General features: G+C 46.8%; 1 protein-coding gene across 2 annotated transcripts in view; it reads left to right on the forward strand.

The window, feature by feature from the left end:
• ANKRD33B (ankyrin repeat domain 33B) overlaps positions 1-21,558 on the forward strand; it is a 71,060-nt gene that overhangs the window by 23,666 nt on the left and 25,836 nt on the right. For both annotated transcript variants that reach the window (XM_034998862.1, XM_034998863.1), the window contains exon 2: positions 20,093-20,222. In XM_034998862.1, coding sequence (XP_034854753.1) covers positions 20,093-20,222 — 130 coding nt within the window. The remainder of the gene's footprint in view (positions 1-20,092; positions 20,223-21,558) is intronic.

Raw genomic sequence — 21,558 nt, forward strand, 5'->3', positions numbered from 1 at the left:
CCCGTGCCCACCTCTCATGTTGTCCTCATTATGTTTCCACTGATGAGATTAATAGCATTTTCTCTCATCTGTAATTATGCCTCCGTATATCTCCACTTTATCTGTGGCTGAATTCCAGCAGTTGCAAGCAAGTAACGTTGGTATTCCTCTAACAGGCTAGCTGTTGTTAGTTAAGACTTCACTAGGGTGCTAGACCACCTTTCCTTCTTTGTTAAGTTTCATGGTATATATTGACTCCATATTTCCTTTTCATTTTTGTAACGCTTTAGCTAATCAGCCCATTAAGCTCTTAAAAAAATGACCGGTCTTAGCTTTTATTGCTGCCCTGCTGGAATTGGAATATAGCGTAGGCCTTACTTTGTTCTGGCTGTCATTTCAGGTATTAAAACTTTGCAGTTTGGGAAACCTTTCTGCCCTCCATTCAGTTCTGCTGTGAACCTGAAACTGCTCGAGCAAATAAAGTCCAACGACAGCAACATTTTGCGGGTGGATGTTTGGGGCATCGAATCAGTCTATGAGCGCTGGTTTTGGGAAGTCTGAGAGGCACACCTAACTCTAAATTATAGAGCTGCAAGTAGAAGGGATTAGAGATGCCCTGCATTCCTAATGTTCCTGTAGGGAATTAGGATCTTGGAGCAGACGAGTGGGTGAAGGCGGGTGGACCCTGCTCAGAGCTGGTGTTGCAGGGGACTAACCAGAAGCCTAGGCGAGTGAGGGCCTCCCTCCCCTGTTACCGATACGGGATGCTCTCTGGTGGGCTTAGCTGCCCAGACGGGCTTGTTTCTTTTGGAGGCATGTTTATGTCTCAAGGTTCTATTTGCAGAGTATTTATCCTGTTCATTTCCCAGATCAGCCATATTTTGCCATGTATTAAAAGTTGAAGTTGCTGGTGGCTGGAAGAATAAAAGCTAAACAAGGGACCAGACATCTTGAGGATTTTCACGCACAGCACAGTTGGATCTGAGTTTTGCAGATGCCCCACACGATACCTGCTTCTACTGCAAAGGTCTCACTGACATGGTGCCCGCCCAGGCTAGGGACGGGGGGCAGGGGCCAGCCCCGGGCTCTTTCTCCTGCAGGCAGCTGGGAGCTGCAGGAATGGACACACTTGAGTGTGGAGGGTGGAGGGTGGAGGGGAGTCAGGCCAGGAGGCCGGTGACCTGATGGGGGCTTTCGCTGCCTTTGCGGGCCAGGGAGGGCCTTATCCAAGGCTGGTGTTCCGAGTCGGAGAGGAGGGGGAAGGTCACGTGGAGGAGATGCTCGGAGGACACGGGGCGAATGTGGTGCCGGAGTGCTGACGTATTAGTTTCCTAGAGCTCTGATAACAAATTAGCACAACGTTGGGGACTTACACAACAGAGATTTTTCCTCTCACAGTTCCAAAGGCTAGAAATCCCAAATCAGGGTGGCAGCAGGTTTGTGCTCTCTCCGAAGACCCTGGAGGGGTCCTTCCTGCCTCTTCCAGCCTCTGGTGGCCCCAGACGTTGTTGGTCGTTGTTGGTGTGTGTCTGCACCAGTGTTCTTGCTGCCTCCAAGTTCACATGGCCTCCCTGTGTCTGTCTCATCTCTGGCTGACCTCATCTCAAGATCCTTAACTTGATTATATCTGCGAAGACTCTTTCCAAATAAGGTCACATTCACAGGTACCAAGGGTTAGGACTTGGACATATCTTTTTTGAGGGGGGTGCATGGTTCAACCTACGACAGGTGGTTAGCGGGTAGGTGAGGGAGAGAGGGTCGTGGCTCAGAGGCCTGAGTGAAGGGAGTCTTCTCAGAAGAGGGCCCTGGGCGGGGGCAGGGTGTGGCAAGGGGAGGCCCTGAGCGCCCTTCCAGAGAAGAAACAAATCCTCAGAGGGCCCTCATTGCCTACGAGGCCCTCTTTCTGGGCTCATCTGTGCACCCCAACTGGGCATTTTTGTCCCATCTTATTAGTCACGACCGTCTGGATGATTATGACTCTAGAAATCTCTGTCCGTTGTCCATTTTTTTGCCTTCTTAGTGAACGGGCCGGTGTGATGGTGTGAACGAGGAGGGAGGCCCTTCTAATGCTTTCCTCAGAAGACATTGCATCCACTGACTCAGGGAAAAGTTTGAGGACATGCTGTCTTGCATGTGCCTGGAGGATATATTGTTTTTGGCATAAGCCAGGCAAATGATTGCCAGCCAGAGAAAAAGCAAAAGAAAACAACAAAATGACCTCACTATGCACCACTGCCCTTTAAAATTAACCCTGCTTTCTACTACGAGCCTCAGATTCAAGTTGAATATATCTTGTATGTATGTGAGACTCTTCTTTGAGTTGGTTCTAGATTTCTGGGCCTTCATCTGCTTACCAGGAGCACTGGATTTTCCTGCTGTGTTTCTTGCCTTGGCACACGACTTCGATGTTTTCTCAGGGGCCCAAGTCAGAAGGCAATCTCCTCTTCTAACGTCCCGCCCCACGTCCAAGTGTTTGTTCTCCTGGCTTTGCTTCCCTCAGCGTCCGCCATGCCACCACCTTCTTCAATCGCACCATCTCCTTCCCGGTGACCGATGGCAGGGTTTTTTCTCAGTGCTTGCCCACCTCTGGCCCTGCTCTTTCCCACGCCCTTCGCAGCACCATCCATGCCTTGTTGATCCTAAGCCCCATTTTTTGTAGTAATAGTAGTTTATTGAGGTCTAATTTGCATATAGTAAATTCTAAATGAACAGCTGGATGATTTTTGACAAACTCATCCACCTGAGCCTCATCGCCCAGCTCAGGATAGACTTTCCCTAGTTTCTGCTCAACGTCCTCCCCCCCCCCCGCATCAGAGGCAACCACTGAGATTTCTGTCACTGTGGATTAGTTTCATCAGCGTTGGGACAGGGATGGAATCATACAGCGTGCGCCATGGCGCTGGGCTTCTTTCACGCGATACAATGGTTCTGAGATCTGTCCGTGTTACGCAGGTATCACTAAGTTGCTTTTCTTTCTTTCTTTCTTTCTTTTTTTTTTCATTGAGGGATAATTCAATATATTTATACATATACTTTGTCCATGTAAGGTATAGGTCTGAATGGCTTTGGGCACACTCCACTATGACTGTTTCTAGTGTGGTAAATATATATAGATAACATAAAGCTCCCCTTGTACCCACTGTAACCGGCGTATAATTCAGGGGCAGGACTTATGCTCATGCTGTTGTGCAGTTGTCACTGCCGTCTATTTTTATCACCCCAAACAGAAACCCTGTAACTGTGAAGCAGTAAGTCCCCATTCTTTCCCCCCTCTTTGGTTCCAGGAACCTCTAACCTACTTTCTATCTCTGAGTTTGCCTATTCTAGATCTGTCACATAGATGGAATTTGTGTCTGGCTTCTTGCACCCAGCATAACGCCTTCAGGGTGCATCCCTGCTGTGGCAGGTGTCAGAATTTCAGTCCTTAATTTAAAGAAATAACACCCCAGGGTCTGAGACCACATTTTGTTCATCCATTCGTAAGCTCAGGGACACTTGGGCTGCCTCAGCTTTCAGCTCTTGGGAATCACGTTGCCACTCTGCACACGGGTGTACAAGTATCTGAGTCCCTGCTTTAAATTCGTTTGGGTACATACTAGGAGTGGAATTGCTGGGTCATATGGCCATTCTTTTCTTTTCTTTTTAAGATTGATTGATTGATTGATTGATTGATTGATTTATTTTAGAGAGCTAGAGAGAGCTCGGGTGAGGGGAGGGGCAGAGGCAGAGGGAGAGAGAATCTCAAGCAGACTCTGTGCTGAGCGCAGAGCCTGATGCAGGGCTCAAACCCATGACGCTGAGATCATGACCTGAGCCAAAATCAAGAATTGGACACCCAACTGACTGAGCCACCCAGGCGCCCTCATGGCCATTCTATGTTTAGCTTCCTGAGGAGCCGCCAGACCGTTTTCCACAGCAGTGGTGCTTTGGTTCCAGTTTCCCCTCATCCTTGCCGACACTTGTTGGTTTTTGTTTTTCTTGATGATAGACATCCTAGCAGGTGTGGCGTGAAGTCTCATTGTGGTTTTGGTCACTCGTATATCTTTGGCTAACTTGGTTTTTGTACGGTTGTTACTTCATCGAGATAATGATTTACACACAGAGACATGCAGAACTCTTAAGGGTACAGCTCAATGAATTTTGACAAATGAACATACACGTATAAATATTACCCAGATTGAGATATAGGACGTTTCCATTACCCTAGAAAGTTCTCTCCTACTCCTTCCAATAATCCCCTTTACTGTTTTTTATCACTATAGATTAATTTTGCCTGTCATTGGATTTCATTAAATGAAGTCAAACAGCATGTACTTTTTTATGTCTGGCTTATTTCATTTGATGCAGTGTGTTTGAGACCTTTTGGTGTTGCATGTATTAGGATTCTGTTCCTTTTGGTTGTTGAGTGGTATTCCTAAGCTTGAGGAGAGCAGAGCTTCCTTCTCCACTCTTTTGATGATGAATATGTGGGTGGTTTGCAGTTTGGGGCTGTTATGAATAAAACTGCACTGAACATCCTTATACACGTCTTTATGTGGATATAGACTTTATTTCTCCTGGGAACATACCTGTGAGTGGAACTGCTGGGCCATCAGGTAGGCGTGTGGTGAATTTTATTAGAAACTGCCAGTTTTCAAATGTGGTTATTCCACTTTACGTGCCCACCTGCTGGGAACACAAGAGATCCACACCCTCACCAGCATTTGGTATTGTCTTTCTAATTTTAGCCGTTCTGGTGGTATCGCAGTGTGGGTTGAATTTGCATTTCCCTGATGACTAATGATATCAAGAACCTTCACATTTGGAAGAAGTTATTTTTTAAATTTTTACGTTAAAAAAAGTGAAGTTGGAAGACATTAAGCAGGTGTGGCGTGAAGTCTCATTGTGGTTTTGGTCATTTGTATATCTTTGGCTAACTTGGTTTATCACCTGGAGAAGAGACATCCCAGAGCCCGGAATGTTATGTTGAAGCCGTTGGCCCTGACAGATAAGAGTCAGACAGACAGATGTCAGTTTCAATTACATCCTAAATCAGGAAGGAGTTGCCAAGTCAGCTTGAAAAGGTGGGGAGGGGGCACATATTTATTTATTTATTTATTTATTTATTTTTAAAGATTTTATTTATTTATTTGAGAGAGAGAATGAGACAGAGAGAGAGAGCATGAGAGGGAGGAGGGTCAGAGGGAGAAGCAGGCTCCCCGCCGAGCAGGGAGCCCGATGCGGGACTCGATCCCGGGACTCCAGGATCATGACCTGAGCCGAAGGCAGTCGCTCAACCGACTGAGCCACCCAGGCGCCCCTTGGGGGGCACATATTTAATAAATATTTTGAAAATAGAAGAAAATGGCAAAGCTCTCCCCTTCCACCGTACTTCCCACCAGAGGCAGGTGTTTTTTTTTTTCCTTTTATGATGTGGGCTTTTCATTTCTTTCTTTTTTTTTTTTTTTAAGATTTTATTTATTTGAGAGAGAGAGAGAGCATCAGGGGGAGGGGCAGAGGGAGAGGGAGAAGCAGACTCCCTGCTGAGGGGGGAGCCCCATGCGGGGCTCGATCCCAGGACCCCGCGATCATGACCTGAGCTGAAGTCAGACGCTTAACCGACTGAGCCACCCAGGCATCCCCCGGAGGCAGGTTTTTAGAAGGAATATCTGATCATGATGCATCCTGCCTCAGACCTCAGTTGGTTCTCCCTAGCTTCAGACAAGACTCAAGACTCCTTAGCCCTCCTTGCCAACCCTTCACGGTTTCCCGAATTCCCCTGGAGCTCCCAGCTCCCGGCCTTTGCACATGCTTGGCCGCCACTTGGGAAGCCATCCCCCTCTTCCCTGACACCGCTGGGCCTCCTGCTGTTGGGCTCAGCGGGGTGACTGCTAGCCTCCTCTCCCCACCTGTTTCCAATCCCTTGTCCTCCCATAGTCCTCTGGGCAGGCCTCGTCACTGTTGTTTACCTCCCTGTCTGCTTCCCTAGACTGACTTTCCCCAGGGGAAGGACCGTCTGATTTCACAGTTCACCTTTGCCTTCCTAACAGCCAGCCGGGCATACATAGCTCGTCAGTACCGGCTTGTCCGGTGGTAACCAAATACTCACGGGTTGACCAAAGAGCCTTCTGAAAGCAGTGTGACCCGCCTCCTCCCCTGGGAGCCTTCTTTGCCCTGGATTTGTTTTATTACGCTGTCGTAGGGCTCCTACGCCCAGATCTGTAAGGCAAATACAAATCATAAAATCCTGTGATCTCCCCTTCTCTCTGTGACCCCTCCATCCCAGCCGGCGACCAGGGATGACTCAGGGGGAAGGATCAAAGAGCAGGTGGCAGACAGGACCAATGAGGTGGCATTTTGAGGGGGTGCCCGGAGGCATCTGGGCCAGGACTAGGGACAGTCAGGTAAAGTCAGAATCCAAAAACATCAAAATCAAATCAGTCAGATTCAAATAAAAATGAACAGGAAATCAAGATAAAATACAATGAAAATAAAATAAAGTCAATGAAAATAAAAATAAACGGGAAAAGCAAGCTGAGCTGTTATTTCCAGCATCCCAGAAGGGGTTGACTGGGACGTCTCGCACCTTGGGCTCCCAGGTGCGGTACGCCCATCATCATGTCCATCTGAGAGCCCCGCCCCGCTCCCATTGAGCTCCTCCTCACACTTTTTGTCCCGTAGACCAGCTGGGGGCTTGAGACGTGCACACTCTGAGTCACTAAGTCTGGACAGGTGGGGTGGGAGGGGCAGTGTTCTGGAGTCCTGACAAGCTTTCAGGGGAATGCTGCCCCTGCTGGTCCGGGGACCCCACCCCGAGTGGCCAGCGTTGAACACCAGCCAAATCAGAACACAGTAAATAGGTGGTTTGGGGGAATAATTAGCCAAGTTGTTTATTCGCCATTGGCTGGTTTGGATTGTACTGGGTTACATCACACTGTGTGACACAAGACCAGTATCTGTGCATTACAGACTCAGTATTTGTGAAAAAAATTGCTTTAAAAAAATCCGAGTCCAGTTTCTTTATCATGAGTAGAGCGCACTGTTGTCTGAGACCCCCCAGCAGACCTGCTTTGGCAGTGCTTTGGCGTGACAGGCTGAATCTCCAACAAGGGTTTCAGTTCTTTGAGGCCAATGTCGTGGGCAATTTGGGTCCCTCTCTTGAAACTTTATGGAGCGTTTTTGCAAGAAATGAGGCTGACGGTAACCCCCAGGTCCTGAAAGGGTCAATTCGTTTTTTCGTTTATGGATTGCTTGCTTGATTGTAAATCTATTTCTACCCCTTTCAGCTCTTTCCAGAAAAGGATAAGCCCCAGCTCTCTTTCTCTCTTTTTTTGTACTGGTTCCTCCCAGTCTACGAACTTGCTTATGAAGTTGAACAAGCAGGACATTGGGAAGTTTTATCAGAATTTTTTCTTCCTTAAAAACTTTAAATTTTCTGATGAATAAACAGAAGTGTTCATTGTAGTAAAAACGGGACTTTTTATTACAGAAAAGTATAAAGAAAAATAAGCCACCTGTAATGTCATCTAGAATCAATCACTACTGAAATTCTGGTGCATTGTTGATAATTTTATAAGCCTATTTATTAAAGTATATATTTTTCATTTTATATTACGATTTAAGCCTTTTCTTCATGACTAAAATTCTTTGTATATCTCATTTTTACTAATGCTTGATAACATGTAAGATTATATAATAGAAAAATGTTCTTTTTTTTTAAGGTTTTATTTATTTATTTGTCAGAGAGAGAGAGCACAAGCAGGGGGAGCAGCAGGGAGAGGGAGAAGCAGACTCCCCACTGAGCGGGGAGCCCGATGCGGGGCTCAGTCTCAGGACCCCGGGATCGTGACCTGAGCCGAACGCAGACGCTTAACCGACTGAGCCACCCAGACCTCCCAGAAAAATGTTCTTTAACTTTTGTTTTCTAATTTCAAAAGGAGAACATTTTTGAATAAAGGAAAAAATAGTATTGTGCTCATGTCTTCTGAAGAATATAGTGAGTTCTGATTTGAGCCCAGAGGGGAAATTTTCTTAGCTGGTTTGTGGCATTAATTATATCTCCTTGTACCTAGCATAATACTTAGTAGATTTTAATGGCTAGTTATTAATGAAATCGTAGTACACTTTATTTAATTATGTATATCTTTGTATAAACATGTATTCAACCTTTAGTCCAAGAATCCAGTTCTTAAGACGGAAACATAAGTTGCTAATGTGTGTGGGGTGCGGAAGATTATGACTGTGTGTGTCTGGGGTCTCCTCTTGTGACTCACTGGTGTTTATCTAATGCCACATAACATCACCCCTCAGAATATAGTGGCCCGAAGAACCATTAGTATTCATATCCTCTCCCAGTTTCTGGATTCAGGAGCAGCTTGGCTGGGCAGTTCTGACCCAGGATGTCGCATGGGGTAGCTGCCAGCATCCCCCCCGTCAGCCCTTTCTCACTGGTGGGGTACTTTCTGTGCCATTCTGTTTTCTATATTTTGCTCTTCGAGTTCTTCTCTCTCTTTACAGTTCTTTGCTGAGCTTTGTGTATATGTCGTAAAAACTCGGGATAAACGGTGAGAGGAACATGTCATGGGTACTGACAGTCGCTGCCTGGAGGGCCTCTCCTGGTAACCAAGCCTGGCTTCCTCTCACTGGTGGTAAGGTGACTGTGGGAAAACCATTGCTGTTATTGGGAAAATAAGCCTGATAAGTATATAATAAATAATGTATATAACTGCATGTAATATATATACTGGATTTAAAGAGACACTATCGTTGAAAAAGTCACTTCCTAAAATGACTAACATTCTTGAAATCATAAATCCAAACAAGAGGTTTGCAGTGATTATAAAATTCACGTTGTTTGCAAAGTTTGGTCTAAAGGGAAATTGTTTTGAATTACAACTTCGAATTTGTCTATTCTTAATCCAAAGGCCGTTGGGTGAGCCCTGCCTCTGAAAGAATTTTCCTGATATATTTTGTCCATTTTATCCATAGTAATGTTTGTTTTTGTTTATTTAAAACTTATTAGGCATCTCTTTGACATAAGAACACATGAATAAAAATATAGCCTGTAACCCCATTGCCAGAATAATTTTACTTGTATACTTAAAAATGTGTACCCCTTGAAAGGACTTTGAAACAAATCCAAAATATTTAATAAAACCTCTAAGTCCCCTCTCTCATGATATGTGTCTTCAAGGTGGCTAGTTAGATTTCTTTCTTTTTTCTTTTTTAAGATTTTATTTATTTGTTTTGAGAGAGAGCGCATGAGTGGGGTGAATAGCAGGCAGAGAGAGAGGGAGAAGCAGACTCCCCACTGAGCAGGGAGCCAACACAGGGCTCCGTCCCAGGACCCCGAGATTATGACCTGAGCTGAAAGCAGGCGCTTAACCGACTGAGCCACCCAGGCGCCCCTCTAGTTAGATTTCTTACATCTCCTTTCAGGAAAATGAAAGATCACTTATGAACATAGACCTTCCAGGAGCCATGCACACATTTGAACAGTTCATCCCAAAAGAAATGATATCCCATGCCCTGTTCTGACCTGTGGTTACGGTTGTTTTACTAATACTGTCCCCTGAAGATCTTTGCACATCAGCACCTGCATTCCGACCTCATTCCTGTTGGGGGCGGCAGAGTGTCCCATAGCCTGCGTTGTTTTCAGGCTTTTGCAGTTACAGCTCTTCATGCAGATCTGTTGACATACTGTTGATATCCTTGAGGTGAATCCCTCACGGGTGGAACTCTTGAGCCTGCTTTCGATTTCTTTGCATTCGGTTGTTGCTTTCACATCTGTGTTATTCAGCCCCAGATCTGGCGGCGCCAGCCTAGAGTGATATTTAGCACAGTAAAGGTACCTGTGTTCTTGGAGGTTCCCTGGGACCCCAAGTAATTCCCTTGCTTGAATGTGTCAGTACCGTAAAAAGCTCGAAGCTCGTCACCGTGCCTCCGTGCCTCGGTTGAGAGAGTAAGCTGAGCACTGTGTGAGCTGGGAGGTACTAAAGCACGTCAGGGGCATTTCCTTCATTCAACAGATGCTTATCGAGTGTGTTGTAGATGCCAGGCACTGAGGAAACAGAGTCAGAAAGATGTGGTGCTTCTCCACTTAGAGCCCACCTTCCAGTGGGGAGTCCTCCCAGCCCAGGGAGGGCACCAGCAGACGGGCGTAGTAGAGGGTGACTAGACCCATGGCAGGCGGGAGGCTCAGACGGGTGGCTCAGACGGGTGCCTGGAGGCTCGGGGTTGCAGCTGTGAGGGGGAGGAAGGTGCATCAGGTGGAGGCCACTCCAGGGGCGAAGGCTTGGAGGCATGGAGAACTGAGTGAGGGCTAGCGGCGAAGGTTGGCGCTAGCGAGAGCCCCACTATGGGGACTTCGTGTGGCCACATTAGAGGTCAGAAGCCATGGGTGGCAGGATGTTCAGGTGCTCAGGTACCCTTGATGGTACCACGAGGAACAGTGGTTACCAGGCTGGAGGACTGGCCTTGTGTAAGTGTGTTTGGAATATGCGGCAGGACGTAGTTACCAAGATTTGATGTTGCAAGCTAAGAAAGGGAAATACCATCAGAAACTCTTTCTCCATCCTATTGTAAGTGAAAGTACATTGTATGCCCGATCAAGGAGCAAGGACATAATCTTAAAATGAAGGACAGTTTTTCCCACGGAAGAAAATAAATAGGAACACGATCGACACTACTGTACCTGTCGTATGGGTATGTGTTTGTAGGTTATGTTTGGATACGGTGTGTTTGCAGTGATGAGGATCACCCCCAAGATTCGCCTCTTGCTCATTCATGCTCTTGTGGGTTGGCTGGAGGTGCGGGTGGGGCCCTGCTCTCCAAGCCCTCACCCAGACCTTGGCTGAGAGACATTCCATCTGTGAGCTTCAAGGATGGTCAACGCAGAAAACAGGGACAAAGTTCTGTTGTGCACCTTACCAGCTCCGTCGTGGACTGTCACCCACACGTGGGCGAGTGTGTGTCCTGCGCATATGGAAGACAGGAGAGGCGGAGAAAGGATGTCGATCAGGACTTTTTGGGGGACTGCTAAGGGTTACTTGGGATGGCAAAACACCCTAGATGGTGAGCTTCCAACCACTTGTTTTTCTGCTAGACTCTCAGTGAGTGCATCTGATTATTATAGCTTCACATTACTGAATCAACAATTCTTTTTTTTTTAAAGATTCTATTTATTTATTTGACAGAGAGAGACACAGTGAGAGAGGGAACACAAGCAGGGGGGTGTGGGAGAGGGAGAAGCAGGCTTCCCGCGGAGCAGGGAGCCCGATGTGGGGCTCCATCCCAGGACCCTGGGATCATGACCTGAGCTGAAGGCAGACGCTTAACGACTGAGCCACCTGGGCGCCCCCTGAATCAACAACTCTTAACGGTGATTTCCTTTGCCCCTTTCCAGGAGATGCTACAAAAGCTCACGGGTGGAAGTTTTAGCATGACTCAGGGCTCCCTCCCAGCCCTTACTGCCTCATTAGTATCTCATTAAACTTTTTAATGTTGATTATGTGTTATAATCACATTTGGGATATGTTGGGTTAAATAAAATGCATCCTTAAAATGAATTTCACCTGATTCTTTTTCTTAATGTGGCCACCAGAACACTTAAAGTTAAGTATGTGGCTTATATTTGTGGCTCCTGTTATATTTCTGTTGGATAGTGCTGACTTTGAATATGTAAAGAATTCAGACGGATCAATGAGGAAAAGAAGCCAGCAGGAAATGGGCAAAGGATATAAACCAGTCATTCACTGGAACTTGTGGGAGCTCTTCTGACTGGTGATCGGGAATGCAAGCTAAAGACAGTAACAAGGACTTCCCATCGGACTGGTGAAAAAGAAAAGCGGGTTGAAGAAGGTTATAGGAAGAAGGTTATAGGAAGAAGGTTGTAGGAAGGAGGTTGTAACTCGTGTACACCAGTGGTAGAGTGTAAGAAATTGCAGCCATTTTGGAGAGCATTTTGGCAGATCCTACTCCCATCTAGTTCACTTCTATAGGCGGTTCTCACCCGGGGACGATTTTGGCCCCCCTCCCCCTGGGGGGGGACATTTGGCAATGTCTGGAGACATTTTGGTTGCCATTAGTTGGGGATAAGAGATACTACTGGTGTTTAGGGATGCAGCTAAACATCCGGCAATACGTGGGATCTCCTCTCAGGATAGAGCCATAAGATCCCTCATGTAGGGGCGCCTGGGTGGCTCAGTCGTTAAGCGTCTGCCTTCGGCTCAGGTCATGATCCCAGGGTCCTGGGATCGAGCCCCGCATCAGGCTCCCTGCTCAACGGGAAGCCTGCCTCTTCCTCTCCTCCTGCTTGTGTTCCCTCTCTTGCTGTCTCTCTCTCTGTCAAATATATAAATAAAATCTTTTTTTTTTTTTAAAAAAAGACCCCTCATGTAAACGGTGCCGTGGTCCAGAAACCCTGACTTTTAGATGCCGATTCCAAGGTAGTCCTAGCTCAGGTGCGTCAGGAGATACAGACCAAGGTTCTAACTCAGTGCTCCGTATTTACACTTGCGGGACTTTGGAACCAAATTAAATTAAATGTCTATCAGTTTGGGGATATAAATGACTAGGGAGGGACCCATATGTGGAGATGCTGTGCTTGCCTGATATTTGGGTTTATCTCACATCCAGCACTGAGTAAATCAGGTTGCAGGCTCACAGGTACACAGAAATACTGCTTTTTTGTAAATATTTCAAATACAAAGTAACAATCTATATTCAACATATTGTTTATAGATACATGGCATAAGTAAAAAAATTCAAAAGCCAAGTCAGGATACCTATCAACACATAACTGGTTGCCTCCAGGGAGGAAGGACGCCCCAAAAAGGATGTCAGCTCTTTTTGGAATGTTGATTTTTTTTCTTTTTTCTTTTTTTTTAAAGATTTTATTTATTTATTTGACAGAGAGAGACACAGCGAGAGAGGGAACACAAGCAGGGGGAGTGGGAGAGGGAGAAGCAGGCCTCCCGCAGAGCAGGGAGCCCGATGTGGGACTTGATCCCAGGACCCTGGGAACGTGACCTGAGCTGAAGGCAGTCTGCTCAACCAACTGAGCCACCCAGGCGCCCAGGAATGTTGATTTCTTACAGAAATGTGAAGCGGTTATGACAGAATATTAGCCTTTGCTAACGTAGTCAATGTGACGAGGGTGTTTGTTATATTACTTACTTCCCATTTTACTTTTCTCAATATTTGGAATTTGTTTACAGTGAACGCTCACGCGTACCTCCTGGAGAGAGCTGCCAGAGTTGGGGCTGCTCGAGCCCAAGCAGATTATCAGGGGCTGTGCTGGTTTCTATCCGGTTCACTTGCGTCCCCCCAGCATTGAGCTGTGCTTGGCACAAGCAGGCCCTCAGTGAGTGTGTGTTGGGCCACCTGTCCATGGAATGTTCCATGGGACTCGGTCCTGTGAGCTGGCTCGTGAGAGGTCCTGGGGCCACGCCCCACAGTGGGAGGTGCCCTTGGGACCTGCCTGCTGGCCAGGTGGTCACCTCCACCCCCCTGCACCAGACCTACACATCTCTTTACCCTCCAAACTTCTCATAACACATCACAGGAAGTAATTCAGATCAAGACACTAAAAAAAATCACACCTAGGAAGTCTAATAAGTGTGTGTTTTCAAAGGAAAACAGATGTCATATCATAGAAATTGCATGCTAATGTGAGTTCTTAGGGAGACACTTCAGAGAGGAAGTTTGCTGCCTGGGCTTTGTGGTTGAGCTCATTCAGCTTCCCCAAGACAGTTGGGAAGGGTTTGCCTCCAGCGACAGCCATTTCTTAGTTTAATGAAGAACTGAAGCAGAGCGATGCTATTTGACATGGTGCAGTCAGGCTTCTCTACAAGACGGTGCGTGTTGGGGATTCCGTGCCTTGCAGGTGCGCAACCTCTCCTAGGCTGTTCATGTGAGGCCCATGGAACACCTTCCTGCCTGTGGAGCTGGTCTTAGAGCTTCATTACTCACCTTTTCCCTGTACTGTGTTGAAATAATGAGCCAGTGTTAGGGGAAGACTTTTATAGAATACCCTTTCCTTTGGAATCTCGTTGGGAGAATAGCTTAAGTAGATGGTAAGGAGGTGTTTTCAGAAGACTGTCAGAGTGGAAAATCTGAGCCAGTCTTGTGTTTGTGCTGGTTTGAGTGTGCCCGCACCACTGTGTGAGGCTGAACCAGGAGCCGACCCCTCGCAGGGACCTCACCCTTCTCAGGCCATTGTCTTTGCTGCAGCCAGTGGTCTGGGTTATTTTTATCCTGGGTTCCCACCTCCGCCCTGCAGTGGAATATTCTTTTCTTAGGCCTCTGATTTTAATTCACATCATCTTAAAAGTGAACAAAGGAAAACTTGGCTGTGATTTTCGTTCTAGAAGGCCAGCCTAGAGTATTTCATAAAGTCTGTCTCACTTCCAGGCTTGCAAACAACCCTTCTCCCAAGATTATGTGGGTTTTCCTGACCATTCCCCCACTGCTCCCTTGACTTCATCAGCCATCCCAATTGTGAGCATGTCTCAGGGGACCAGAAACATTTCTCAGTAAAATGTCTCCTCACAGAAGCTGCAAATGTTTTACGAGGTGTATAACACAAAAGCAACATTTTACAAAGTGATAGTTTGGTGAGAATTATTTAAAGCCTGCAAGCTCAGGCAATGTTAGTGTGAGTGAAGTTGCTAGATTTTTTTGCCTTCCAAATGGGCGGGAGCAATGTCTGTAAGCGTCCAGGCCAAGCTGGGGGTGGTGGAAGGCTGATGGTGGACATCACCTGCCGTCCAGAAAGGTGCTGGCCATGACCTTGCCATCAAAATGTGGTAGGGCCAAGGGCAAATCCATTGACCATCTGGGAAGAAACTGTTTACTAAAAATCCTCGTATTCATTTATTTGTTCCATAAATATATCACAGCTCAGCATTGTCCTTAGAGCTGGGGGCTCAGCAGTGACCAACATGATCAGATTCCCGTCCTGGGATTTACGTTCTCATCTGGTGCTTATTCATCATAAATAAGATTACTGAACCTATGCCACCAAACACACCTGACCCAACAGAACACACCCATGCTAGCAGTAACTCATGGCAGTTTTTAGAAATACCATGTATTTTAGAGGACTGGGATTCTTAAGTTCTTTCACAAAGCTGCACGAACATTTCCTGCTTCCTGCTGGTGGTACTATTATGGAGAATGGAGAAAGGTGTTGCATTGAAATGGATTTTCGAGTCACTGAGGTTTCTTCCCTTGGTACCCAACTTTAAAAAATTGTACTATGAATGATAGAGTTTCTTTCTCACATTAGAACATGGGTAATATCCTTTTTCTTCTGGATGATCAGGATGATTACTAGATCTATTTTTGTACCATACATACGGTCACGGGGTTCGTATGTGCTTCTTGGTGTACTGGTCTCTTTTCGCTTGGCTGCTTGTCAGTTCCTGGTTTCTTCTGCCCACTGCCCCTCCTCCCTCCTCATAGATGGTTCTCACCACTGTTTACAGGGGTTGTTATAAAACTGTATTTCCTAATGAGGGCGTTATGCATGTAAACATCATTACTTGTACTTGTTTTTCACTGTGAATTAAAACCATGTAAGTTCCTCACAAATAAAACTTTGTTTTAAAGAACGCAAACTGTACAGAGACATATAGAGTAAAAAACAGTTCCTTCAAAGTGTTCCTTTCCCACCTACCTTGTCTTAATCAGGAGTATCCAGAGACACAGACCAACAGAGTTTCTGTGTCTGTAGGTATCTGTCTACCTATGTCTATATAGCTCCATATATCCTTAGCTAGATGCACACACACACGTATCTATCTAGCTATATATAACTCTAAAACAACTGTGTGTAACTATATAGACAGACATATACACACATGTACAGATTTTTTTCTGTTAAGGAATTGGTTCACACAATTGCAGAGACTTGGCAAATCCAAAATCAGCAGGGTGGGCTGGCAGGCTGGAGACCCAGGGAAAAGGTGTAGTTCAAGTCCAAAGGTGGTCCTCTGGCAGAATTCCTTCTTGCGTAGGAGAGGTCTGTCTTTGTTCTATTCAGGCCTTCAGCTGATTGAGTGAGGCCTACCCACATCAGGGAGAGACAATCTGCTTTACTCAGTATAATGATTTAAATGTTAGTCTTGTCAAAAAAAAAAAAATACTTTCACAGAAACATCTAGAATAATGTTGGACCAAATATCTGGGTACAACATAAAATTATGACACCCAAAATTAACCATCATGTACACCCTATTCTCATTCCTTTCACAGAGGACATTAATACTTTGGTGTAATTCATCTAGATGCTTCCTGTGTATTTTCTGGTTTTGTGTGTGTGTGTGTGTGTGTGTGTGTTGATGACCTTTCTTCCTCCTGCCTGCACCTCTTTCATCTGTCAATACAATAAATAATGTTACTAAAATCCTGGTGTTAACCAACTGAGCCACCCAGGCGCCCTAAAATCCTGGTGTTAGATCCTCCTTTCTTCCTGCGAGAAATGGAGTTTTGCTTTGTATATTTTTGTTTTTTGATGTGCAAACCCTTACATTTTTTAAGCAGAAACATCTCAACTCATTTTTTTTTGTTGTTGTCACGCCAACATTGCTATGGTGTGTAGACTTAAAAATTAAGCTTATGTTTTGAGGGACTTGAATTTCTAGCTGATGTCCAAATGGAAGCTTCTACTTGTAGGTAGTTTACTGATTTTTTTCTTAATAATATTATTTTGTTCTCATGGACACTTTGCTTGTAATTAAAAAAAAACAGCCTATATGTGGCTTCGGGGACCATCTGCAAATGGGCTTCTGTCAGTTTAGCAAGTGGGTAATATTAATTTGCCTTTGTGACAAGTCTTTTGTTGCTGTTTGTCTTGGGAGACCATGGTCCAAGAGGGCCAGTAGACCCCCAGAGGGTAAGGAAGGAAGGTTATTGTGTTAATAGTAATGTAAGTCAGTCTCTGCTGGGAGACGAGAGGTATCCGATACCATTTTTTCCTGAGCCCTCAAATTTAGGTTTCTCTTTTTTCCCCTGATAATCTTCATTTCTGACCTAAGGTTGTGCTGAGATTTCCAAGGCTACTCTCAGCAGTGGTGTGCGGCACATTTTGGGAAGTCTTACTTTAGGTGGCCAGAAGGGGCTGTGGTTCCAGAATGGACCCTCCCAGTGGTTGTGGTAGCAGGGAATGGAGGTGTGCATGATTCCAAAAGAGAGAGCATGGAACCAGGAACCAGGTGCTGAGGAGCGCTGGGGAGCACTGTTTTATTATCCACTGATGGAAATTCCTCCTTTTAACCCAGAGTCCTTAAGTAAAGATTGGATGGCCAGATCGGCAAAGGTGGGGGCCCTTTGGGATATTTTTGAAGGACAGGTTTTCATATGTGTTCAAGGCTTTCAGAATATCTCTTTCCTTTAATCCAGAAATACTACTTCTAAGAATATCTCCTGAGACAGTAAGGAATGAGAAGCATGAAGCCGTGGTTCTAGGGATTTTCATTGCAGGTTTTACTCATAATTTGGAAAAATTGGAATCAATCTCTGCATCCAAGAGTGGGGATGCATTAAATAACTATGATTCTGCCCTACTAGAGTAGGGTGTTCCACATCTGGTGGAAATGTTGACACACAAGTGTTTTGATTGATGTGAAAAGACATTGCTGATATAGTCCTCATTGAAACATGTAACAAGTTATCCTATTTTGGTATAGAAAACATGGGCATGTGTGTATGTGAGATTGTGTGTGTCTGGATAATTTTTTGTCTTCTCTGTTTCTGGATTTCTTCTCTGTAATAAATAAGAGCTTCTTGTGTCCTTATGTAAAAAGGAAGAGGTTACACTGTGTTCAGCACGCCTTATTTATAAGTCAGGAAATTGTCAGACACTTGAGAAAAGCCTCCATCCAAAGAATTTCAAAATGAGATTTTGGTGCCCACCAAGTGGCGTTGCAGGTTTTCCGGGCCGTTTATGCAGCAGTGAGCAGACAAGTTGGGTGGGAGAAGGCAGATATTGGTGGCAGTGAGCTCTAGTTATTAGAGACACTGAAAGCCTGGACTCACTCGTGCTCTCTTCTCTTCTAAATTAAATTATTGTGAACCATTTCACTCTATGGATGGAATGACTTACTTCAAAGAAGGCATGAGCTGGGGCATATTAAATAGGCTTTACAATAGTCACAGCATGGTGGAGTTCCTTATGCTGCCTAAGGGAGGTCAGTATTTAAAAAAAAAAATCTGTGATCGTCTCTAAAACTGAAAATTCGAATATATGTGATTCAGTATTCTTCTGGGACAGCAACCAGGAGCTTATTGAGATAAGCAGGTGGGATTGCCCGTGCCCTTTCCTTGTTCCACGAAAAATGACATTCTTGTTAAACCCCTGGCCCACATAGAGCTGGGTCACCGTGGAGTTGCTCTAAACGTAAGCTTTGCATCCCCCATGCGGTGGTGTGTACGGTGGGCAGTGCTCAGCGTCACGTGATCCTTAGCTCCGGATTGCCACGTCTTGAATTTTAGCATGTCACTGAATCCATGGTGTGAGGAGCCTTAGATCATTTTCCTTCGTCACAAAGTGTTTAGTCAGCTCAGTGGCTGCAGCGAAATACTAGAAAGTGGATGGCTGATCAAACGGCAGAAATTTGTTTCTCACAGTTCTGGAGCCTGGAAATCCAAGACCAAGGTCGGGGTCCGGTGAGGGCTTGCTTCCTGGCTCACAGCTGACCGCCATCATCGTTGGCCCAGCATCTGCAGGAGTCCCCTGTGATGTCTTTTTTCTCTGACACCAGATACGTGTGGTTTTTCCATCCCAGTTCTCCAATTCTCTGACAGCAATAGGGTCTGCAGCGATTCCAGGAATTCTGACACTAACGCTCCAGGGTTAGCACAGACCCCACAGGTGTGCAGCTCCGTCCCACAAGTCTCAACCCAGGGGTCACCTTCTGACCAACTGGCTACAAATTTGGGGATTCCCACACTCCCCCCTTCATGTTTGGTAATTCACTAGAATAACTCACAGAACTCAGGAAAGCTCTTTACTGACTGCCACTGGTTTATTATAAAGGATAAAAGCCAAGAACAGCCAAACGGAAGGGGTGCTCAGGACGAGGTATAGGAAAGGGGTGCAGAATTGGCGTGCCCTTTCTGGGGGCACCACCCTCCCAACACTTCAACGTGTCACCAACCCTGAAGCCCCCCAAACCCCATTGTTTAGGGGTGTTTAAGAAGCTTTCATTAAGTAGCCATGATTTGCTCTAACCACTCAATCATTGGCTATTGGTGATTGAACTCAGTCTCCAGCTCTGCTCCCCTCCCTGGAGGTGGGGTTGGGGGGGTTGTGCAGAGAAGGAGCAAGATCTCACCTCCTACTTGTGGGGCGGTCGGTCTTTCTAGAGACTGGCCTCCATTCTAAAGCTACCAGCACCCTGCCCCCGATGTGCATCATCTCATTAGCATGTAAGAAACTAATTTCTAAGGGTTTTCAGAGCTGTGTGCCAGGAACTGGGGACAAAGACCAAATATTTATGTTTATGACACCACCCCTCCCACCTGGTCTCCCCACATCCAGGCTGGTCTCGTAGACGCTGTTTCCATCCAGCGGCTAGACTTGATGAGGGTACCTGCAACTGACTGCTCAAAAAGCTGAACAGTTTGTGCTGTGGCCTCTTGGGGTTCCGAAGCCCCTTGACGTCCTCCTCCTGGCTCACGAGGCTCCACCCCCGGGCCTCCCAGGCTCTTCCTCACCTCCTTCCCATCTTCGTCCACCGTCTCCTTCCCAGGGAGCCCACCCCGCGCACCCTACCGGAGCCATGTCCCCCCTGCACTCACAGCCTCTCTTACCCTAGTCTCCTTTCTAACACACTCTGTCCTCACTCATCTGGTAGGTCTCTAGTTTGCTGTTTGACCTCCCGTTAGAAGGCACACCGTATAGGCAGGGATCTTGGTTCTCAGACGTTTCCCAGGCATCGTGCCTGTCTCGTGGGCAGCACCCAGTGAACATTTGAAAGTGAACAAAAGCCTGGCTTGCTCTAAACTGCCAGCCAGAACCGGGGCCCGAGGTTCTCTGTGTCCCCCCGGGGGGGACAGTGTGTGCACATGGGGTCTGCAGTGGTGATGCTCGGGCTCTGCGCTTCTGACCCGCTTCCCTCTTCACTTCTAGACTGGCCTTATTGTCGCCTGCTACCACGGCTTTGTGGATACTGTGGTGGTCTTAGCAGAGTGCCCCCACGTTGATGTCAACTGGCAGGACAGCGAGGGGAACACGGCCCTAATCACAGCCGCACAGGCAGGTAAGACCCGGCTTTGCCTTCCCTCCCGGAGCTGAGGCTGGGGGGGCAGCTGCCAGGTGGTGGGGGGCCGGTGGGCGGGGGGACGGGGCTCTGCACTTGAACTCAGGTCGTGAGATTAACGTAAGGACTGGAATTGATCAGAAATCTGTTCTGCTGCTAAGAGGTAGAGGAGAAGGCCGGTTAGGACGCGGACACATTGTCCTTGTGCCTTGGGGACGATGCAGAGTTTATTTGTGCAGAGCTTGCTGTTGGGCACATCTCGCCCTGATACTGCACAGTCTTTGAAGGTGAAGCTGCAGCAGAAACCCAAGCCTCGTCATCCCTTCCCCTAGAGCACCGTGCCCCACCCAGTGCTTGGAGTTGGGGAACGGAGAGATGCTGGTGAACTCACTACCATCACGGGCGGTAAGGACTGGATCCGATAGACATAGTTACAAGGTAACCTTACACTTGCAGGTAGATGTAAAGAAAAGCCAGGAGCTACTTGCCGAGAGTGTATCCGTGTAACAAGGCGGGACTGTTAGGGAGAGAGCCTCCCAGTAAGGGTCCTTCAGCCCTGCCACCGAGCGCATTGTGGCTGTCCTCTTCTAGAATCGTCCTCAGACGTTTTTGGAGACAAGCACGTGCTCGTCCGTTCTGGACCATACGTCGTTTGTCCCTGTGGTGTTAAGTGGGTTTGTCACTTGACCACCTCGAAAATTCTTGGCTTGCAAGATTGATCTGTTTGATCAGTCAGGCTCCCAGCTGCAAAGAAGCTGCTTCCTGCCGAGTTGGGAAGAAGAGGCGTTTGCTTATTGACGGAATGTAGGACACCTCACGATGTCATGAGGAGCTGCTGGGTGTTGGACTCAGGGCTGGGAAGCTGGAGAAAATGCCCCAGACCACACCGCACTTTGATTCTGGAAAGGGAACATCTGCTGTGCCACCAAAAAGAGACCTCCCTGTCCTGTTTTGCATCACAAGCTCCTGGGTCAAAGCCAGCATGGGGGTGACTCTGACTCAAGGAACCCGGGGAGACCAGGGAGCCCAGCAAAGCCAGCATCTGGCAGCTTCATTCCCTGTAATGTAATAGGGAGTAGTCCGTATGTACACATTGCTTTTTAGTCGAGCTGGGTAAGGTGGAGAACCCCCCCTGAATTAGAGAGGAGCCAAATATGTGCAAAGACATGTTCGCCTCAGCAGGTCTTAGGGTGCGAAGCTCTGTCCCCATTGGGCACTCCAGGCTTCGAAAGCCGAGATCCACAAGATCCTCAAGTGCAAGAGTGGAAGTGGGTAGCGGGAGGCATTCAGTGACCCCGGGCTCCCCATTCATCGCCTCCCACTGGCCCAGGAATGG

This window comes from Mirounga leonina, unplaced genomic scaffold, assembly GCF_011800145.1.
Source record: "Mirounga leonina isolate KUSES-001 unplaced genomic scaffold, KU_Mleo_1.0 Mir_95, whole genome shotgun sequence".
NCBI classification, from domain to species: Eukaryota; Metazoa; Chordata; class Mammalia; order Carnivora; family Phocidae; genus Mirounga; species Mirounga leonina.